Source organism: Pediculus humanus, genomic scaffold, assembly GCF_000006295.1.
Source record: "Pediculus humanus corporis 1103172107631 genomic scaffold, whole genome shotgun sequence".
NCBI lineage: Eukaryota > Metazoa > Arthropoda > Insecta > Psocodea > Pediculidae > Pediculus > Pediculus humanus.
In genome coordinates this window covers 127,915-135,292 of record NW_002987244.1, presented here as the reverse complement: position 1 = coordinate 135,292, position 7,378 = coordinate 127,915, and the positions used below count along the sequence as shown (strand labels likewise).

At 25.4% G+C, this 7,378-nt stretch overlaps 2 protein-coding genes across 2 annotated transcripts in view; one reads left to right on the top strand and one right to left on the bottom strand.

The window, feature by feature from the left end:
* Phum_PHUM257390 (Integrin alpha-PS1 precursor, putative) overlaps positions 1–4,579 on the bottom strand; it is a gene marked incomplete at both ends in the record, with an annotated part of 7,840 nt that extends 3,261 nt beyond the window's left edge. The window contains 7 exons of the mRNA XM_002426464.1: positions 163–419; positions 499–712; positions 796–1,007; positions 1,103–1,230; positions 1,553–1,656; positions 3,804–3,931; positions 4,404–4,579. Coding sequence (XP_002426509.1) covers positions 163–419; positions 499–712; positions 796–1,007; positions 1,103–1,230; positions 1,553–1,656; positions 3,804–3,931; positions 4,404–4,579 — 1,219 coding nt within the window. The remainder of the gene's footprint in view (positions 1–162; positions 420–498; positions 713–795; positions 1,008–1,102; positions 1,231–1,552; positions 1,657–3,803; positions 3,932–4,403) is intronic.
* A 183-nt stretch (positions 4,580–4,762) lies between these two features.
* Positions 4,763–7,378, top strand: part of Phum_PHUM257280 (serine/threonine-protein kinase PITSLRE, putative) — a gene marked incomplete at both ends in the record, with an annotated part of 3,935 nt that continues 1,319 nt past the window's right edge. Inside the window, 6 exons of the mRNA XM_002426463.1 lie at positions 4,763–4,954; positions 5,085–5,391; positions 5,587–5,796; positions 5,876–6,175; positions 6,467–6,730; positions 7,206–7,295. Coding sequence (XP_002426508.1) covers positions 4,763–4,954; positions 5,085–5,391; positions 5,587–5,796; positions 5,876–6,175; positions 6,467–6,730; positions 7,206–7,295 — 1,363 coding nt within the window. The remainder of the gene's footprint in view (positions 4,955–5,084; positions 5,392–5,586; positions 5,797–5,875; positions 6,176–6,466; positions 6,731–7,205; positions 7,296–7,378) is intronic.

Here is a 7,378-nt window from a genome sequence, read left to right as displayed (position 1 = left end):
ATTATAAAAACGAAAATAAAATTATTATTTAAAAAAAAAAAAAACAAAACAAAATCTACGGAAATATTTCATGATTTTAAATTCGAAAAACTAACTATAATTTACCAAAATAAGAATATAAAAATTTTCAATAATTTACCTGCGAAGGTTCCTTTAGTAAACCTTTTGGCGAACCCAAATAAACATAAACAGCACCGTCATCTTCATAGGGAGAACCTACGGCAATGTCATCTGTACCATCCTTGTTTAAATCTCCTAAACTCGTTATGGCAAAACCGAATCGCGATTCTATTTTTCCAGTCAGTTTCTGAGGTTTATCACACGAAAGGCAACGGTCTGCGTTATTATAATAAATGTACACGGAACCTCCGGATTCTTTATCGAAGTAAAAAGGAGCTCCAACAATTAAATCGGGAAGCCTACGAATAAAATACTGTTGCATTTAAAGTTTTTTTTTTTTTTTTTTTTTTTAAATAATTCAATTAAATTAAAAACAACCTGTCGCCGTTTACGTCGGCGGTAGAAATTTCATAACCAAAGCTCGAGGCGAATTGCTCTCCGTTTATAATTAGCCTTGTGGACATGATAGCGTCTTTCGAACCTTTTTTCGTTTTGCTAAAAATGATAACTTGACCTGTGCCGTTAGAACGAGGAGCACCAGCAGCATAAGACATTTCATTTTCCAAAAATTTTGCTCCCACGACAGACATTCCTGAATGGATTTTTTTAAAAAAAAAATATTATCATGGATTCTAAATTAAAATGTCCGTAAGGAAAAATATTCAATAAATCTACCTAAATAACTGTATTTGTCAACGGGTGAAGTGTTTTTTTGATGAGGCCCATAATATTGTGTTTTATCACGGTGTAAATAATTTTCAGAAAAAGACATAACAAAAACAGTTCCTCTCCAGGTATAAACTCCGGGAGTTCCAATTAATGCCGTATCATCTTCTAATAGAAATCCGGAAGTTCCGGCTTGACAATATCCGTAATCTTCGTGCGCTCTACATATATTAATACATCAACATAAGAAAACTATAAAATTTTTAATATGCAAACGAATTATAAGTTTCGATTTAAGAAATTTATTATTATTCACCTATCGACAGGTCGCCCCTTGCACGGCTCCCATGTTTCTTCGTAGTCTAAATATTGACTTAGTGTATAACATAAACCGTGCCCCCATTGAAAATCAATTCCTTTTCTTATATACCTGTGTGCGCATACCTCGAATAAAGAATAATAATAATAATAATATTTTAAATTGGGTTTTTAAACAGGTTTCAAATTCGAATCGTAATATTCCCTATTTCACGTCATTCAAATCACCGATTAATCATTTTTTCCTTTTTAAAGTTTTACTCGCCGATAATTTCATTTTTAACTCGAACTGTGGTTTATAAAGTTCCAACATTATAAAAATGTTAAATGAATCATAAAAAAAAAAAGGACGAATTACTTATCGTGATTCATAAATACATGATACAATGATTGATTACAATGTTTAATGAGAATATAATTTTTTTTTTTTTTTTTGTTTTTAACATACCAACACTTTTCCGCCAGGTTTTTGAGATTTCACCGTGACTCCCATCCATTGTCCGTCTTTTATTTCATCTTCTAACGGAGGATAAAGATCTTTCGAATCAATTACTAATGAGAAAAAAAAAAAAAATTATTGGAATTATTTACATAACATCTTATCGGGAAAATTGATATGTCAAAAAAAAGCATTATAAACACATTCATCATAAATGTAAAGCAAAAACTAAAAAAAAAAAATAAATGAAAATTATTAAATCATCTAAAAAGAAATACAAAAAAAAAAAACTAAAAGCTAAAAGCAAAGAATTTTCAATTACTCACTATAATGTGCGAAAAGCTAAAAATAAATATTTTTTTTTTTTTTTTTTACATTCTCTTTCATCATCAATACATCATTACATCATTGCAAAAACATCATTTTTTTAGCAAAAAAAAAAAAAAAAAAATTACGAATTAAGCAAAAAAAAAGGCAAAACCGTGATGATATATTCAAGCAAAAAAACAAAACAAAACAAAAAAAGACGCAAAATAAAATGTAAACAAATTTCTCATTATCAGGATGTTGTTCTTATCAGTAACTTGGAAAACTTATTTAGGTTTATCTATATAATTGCACTAATTAAGTTAAATTATTCATTTAAAAAAAAAAATAATAATAAACGTTTTACATGTATTTTATAGGGAAAAAATTTTTTTGTATTATTTCAGGTCTGATATCACGTGTGAAAAACTAATTTCCTTCGAATGAAAGAAAAAAAAAAATTAGTATTAATTAGAGGAAATATATATATTTAGCCTCATTTTTATTTTAAATGTTTTTAATAAATTTTAATTTTTTTCTCTCTCGACCGAAATAAACATTTTTTTTTTTTTTTTTTTAATATTGGATTTTAATAAATATTTCCGGGTTTTTTACGCCCAAACGAAATTTTATTTACATAACTAACTGAATAATACATAAAATTGTAAAAATCTCAAAAATTTGATGTTTTCTTTTCTTTTGATCATTTTCAAATGGCGTTGAATTTAAAATACAATAAATATTATAATTTAACACTATAAAATATAATATTTTTTCGAGTTATTCGAAGTAAAAAAAAAAAAAAAAAAACTGACTTTTATGTAATGCGAGAGTGAAAAACTTGAAAATTTATGGGGAAAAAAGGGCAATATGAAACTCCTCTTTCGAAACCATAAGTTTCATAAAATAAAAACAAACAATTCTATATACAATTATTTTGCTTTCTCAAGTATTTATTGTCTTTCAAAATTTATTTTATCCTAAATAATAATAATTAATATTATTATTTGAAATTTTGTATTAATATTGTAATTATGTGTGCAAATATTGTTTTTTCATAAAAAAGAATGTGCACGAAAACACAAACTGAAAGTGAATAGATAAAACAAGTCAAATAAAATAATCAAACCTCAGGTGTTATACTGAATATTTAGGATGAAGACTTACAAAACTGATACCTTCCAGCACCATCTGTTAAAAAAAATTAACAAATAATAGTAAAGGATTAAAAATGAAAAGTTTAAGCAAGTTTTAAGTTGATTCTCTCTTTAATTATAAACAAAAAAAAAAAAAATTAATCTATAAACTAATTTTATGAATTCATAATTTTTTTTAAATTCGGTTAAAGAAACGTAAAAGATGATTAATTAATTATAACCCATTTATTAAATATATAATAATAATTATACCATGGCATTAAAAATGGCAATTATTAATTTACACAAGAGAGAATCAACCCCAACATATTCATCAAACACAGATATCATAAATATCTTTCTTTTTTTTTTTTAATCACATTAGCAGCAGCAATGAAAATAAGTTGGAAAAAAAAAAAAAAAAAATTTTACTTAAAATATTCAATAAGTCAAATATAAACCCATATTAAATAAACCAGGAGAAATAATTTGTTTTTAAGCAATAAATCTAATATTAAATAATAAAAAAACAAAAGAATTCTTTTTAATTTCCTAATGTACTATTTAATGAACTAAAATAATTTTCTATCAAAAGAATTTTTATCTTTTTTATTTTTGAAGGGAATTGTATGAAAAAATAAAACAAACAAAAATAATGATAATTTTAAAACTTTTATAAACTAAACAAATTAAGCTAGCAAATCAAAAAAAAAAAAAAAAAAAAAGAAACTAGAGGCCAAAATAATTTTAGCACATAAACTGATCCATAGCTTTAATTTTACCTAAATACTTATTTATAAAAAAATTAACTTTCTAACCTCTTTGCCCATCAGTTATAACCTGAATGCAATCATCAGTCACTGTTGTTAATGGGCATTTCCATAAAGCTCCACTATGATTCGTTCCAGGCTGTAAATTTTTACCAAGAGGAGCTCCGACTAAAAGCCTGAAAATATTTAAATATTGTTTTAAATATCTAAGGTTTAATTTGATTAAACAGTTAATGAGCTGAAATTAAATTTTACTATACTATGCTACCAAAAGTATACATTTATACATCATATATACTGCGACTAAATATTATTTTTCACGCCTTTTATAAAAGAAATTTCTACACCCGTTGAAAAAAATTAAATTTATAAAGTATAAATGTGAAAAAATTGTGTAGAAAAATTAAATAACGAATACGATTCATTGACAATTTTTAAAAAATACATTCCACTTAACCATTATATTTCAAAACTTTATGAAAAAGTAAACAAAATATGAGGGAAAAGATTATCATTTACACAGTTTCGTAAATGAAAGTAATAATTATTTATAATTTTAAAAAAAATTTCAAGTGTAAAATTTGAATCAGTGAATAAATAAAATAAATATAAAGTTTAACAAAAAAAAAAAAAAAATGTAATGCTCACCAAGTATTAGTAATATTTTTTGTAACATCGTCAATACTTTGATGCTGAGCAACTGAAAATCCAAAATAAGAATTAACTTGTCCTCTTTTTATAACTGGAATACTTGTATCTAAATTAAAACTACACCCAAGATAAAAATTTAAAGGCACTATTAAAAAAGGCACGGGGTATTTCATTGTTAAAAGTCATTTATAATAACTCAATACAATAATTCTAATTCGCGTGCATCATTACTCATTATTGTCGTGTAAATAGAACTCCTCCCACAAACGAATGTTAGCATTTTGTAGGAAGCAAGAAAAGTACTAAGTATATTGTTTTATTTTAAATACATTATATATATTTTAAACACAAGATTTATGGATGTGGATGTTCATGATGAAGCCAGCCTTAAAAATAAAGATGATGACCGACTTAGTTTTTCATTATCGGAAGAAGAAGCTGACGATACGACAGATTCATTAGATATTAAACCACCTCAAGCTATTTCACATAGGAAACCAAGGCATAAAAAAGATAAATTTTCATATAGAGATTCCAAAAGATCGCATGTAATTCTATTTAATATTTGTTAATATTATGTTTACCTAAGTATTTGATATGATTACTCTGCATATAACATTATTATAAACTTTTGTTACTTTGGTTTAATGGTTATGATGTGAAATGTTAATTTTTCAGAGTCACAAAGAAATATCTCATCGTAAATCTCATCATCTTAGTAGTAGTGAAAAAAAAAAACAACATAAAAGTAGCGATAGAGGATATAGAGATAGAGAAAGCTTGCATTCTAAAGAAAAAGATTATAGAGAGAAACGACTTAGTCATAGAGAAAGAAGGTCTCAAAGGGAAAGAAGTGATCATGAATACCTCAGGGAATCTAGATTGACAAAAGAACAATTTTACAGAGTTGAAAATAAATCTCAAGATAAAATAAATACAGAAAAAATTTCAATTAGGGAATTATCAATTGAGGATCCGTTAAGGGGTCTGTACATTCTGTCAAGATTTAATTTTTTTCTTATTAGTAAACTAAACTTTAACAAAATTTTAAATCTTTTGTTTTATATATATATCTAAAAAACATAAAATGAGATTAAATCATTTCTAACTTTTTTATATAATGAATTTAGTTTTTATTTACGATCAAATTTTAATTTTTATAATGAATCATATTTTTCAGCTGACCAAATATTACAAGATTTACGTGGCAAACTTTTAGTTAAAAGAAACATAAGGGAGGGAAAAGCATTTAGTTCAGATAAATATGATGAACCTGAAAAAAAAGTGGCAAGAAAAGAGAGAGAAGATGGTAGTCCGTTTAATGAAACAGCTAAAGAAAAAGCTGAAAGGTTGGAGAAAGAGGGAAGAAAAGCTAAATTATTAGAAGCAGGTTTGCAAAATAATTTTATCCTAACTTTTTTTAGTTATTAATAAAAATAAATTAACAATGGTTTAAATTATTTTTTCAGAAAGGGAAATGGCTAAAAGAAAAGAGGTTTCTAGAAGAGAATTAGAAGCTAGAAGAGAGAGGCAAAATATTGAAAAAGAAAAGGATAGAATGTTAAAAGAAATTGTAAAAAAGCACCAATTAGATCAAAGAAAAGATAAAATTATCCATGATATTGTTGTTGTTTCTGATAATAGTGAATCTGAAGAATCCTATGCTTCAACAAATTCAACAACTTCAATGAGGGAAAATGATGAATATGAAGAATTTGAAGACGATGAAGATGTTGAAGAAGAAGAAGACAATGATGAAGAAGTAGAAGGTATTAAGCATTTCTTTAGTAATTTATTTTTATTTTATTTGGGTAACTTCAAATGGTTACAAAAGAAGTAAAATTTCTAGTAGTTTCTTAACTCCTGATTATATTCGTTCTTTACGAAAATGTGTATTTAATGGTTAATTAAGCATAAATTTTTTCATTATTGATAAAATTTTTTTTTTTTTTTTGAAACAAAAAGCATTAGTACTCAATAATTGATTGTTAATTAGTAAAGTGTTTTAAATAATGAATGTTTTTTTAAAATGTAAATAAGTTTAATTATTTCATGTTAAGGTAGTGAAAATGAAGAATCTGATGAAGAAGATTTAGATAGAAGTTTAGAATCTGCGCCACCATTGGAAAAGTCACCTTTACAAAGTGATATTGAAATGGAAGAAGACAAGAAAAGTGAAAATAGTGATACTGGAAAAAATATATCTGCAGAAGATAGTGAAAAAGCAAATAATGCTGAAAAAAAATCTAATTATGACTCACCGAAAAAAGACAGTCCAGATGAAAGTGAAGAAGTATTGCCGCCATATTTACCAGCTATTCAAGGTTTGATATAAAATAACTTGTAGTATTTATTTTTTGAAGCACTTTTAGTAGTAGCAAACTGTATTTTAACCTTTTTTTACTTCTTTCCTTACATTTTGCCTCTTTTGAAATTTTCTTTTACTGAAACAATTATGTATAAGTGAATTTTATTATAATGTTTTTTAAATTCATTAGTAATGCAAAATCATATAAAACATTTATCTTATTGATAATTTTACATTTATTTAAAAATTAACATTACCTGTGAATAATTGTTTAAAGTATTTAGCATTTATTTCCACTAAATAAAAAGAAAGTACTTTGGCGCCAATTTTACAATTCATCATAAAAGTAAATTTTATATAAATAATTTTAATATTAGATAACTCAAAATAAGCATGAAAATTTGTTTTTAAAAGTTTTAAAACGTTTTTTTTTTTAGTTAATTAATTTAAATTATTGTATTAGGTTCCTATTAGAATATAATTTTTTACAGGTTGCCGATCAGTCGAAGAATTTCAATGCCTAAATAGAATAGAAGAAGGAACCTATGGAGTCGTGTATCGCGCCAAAGATAAAAGAACTGGTGATATAGTCGCTTTGAAAAGATTAAAAATGGAAAAGGAAAAGGAAGGATTTCCGATTACATCTCTTAGAGAAATTAATACA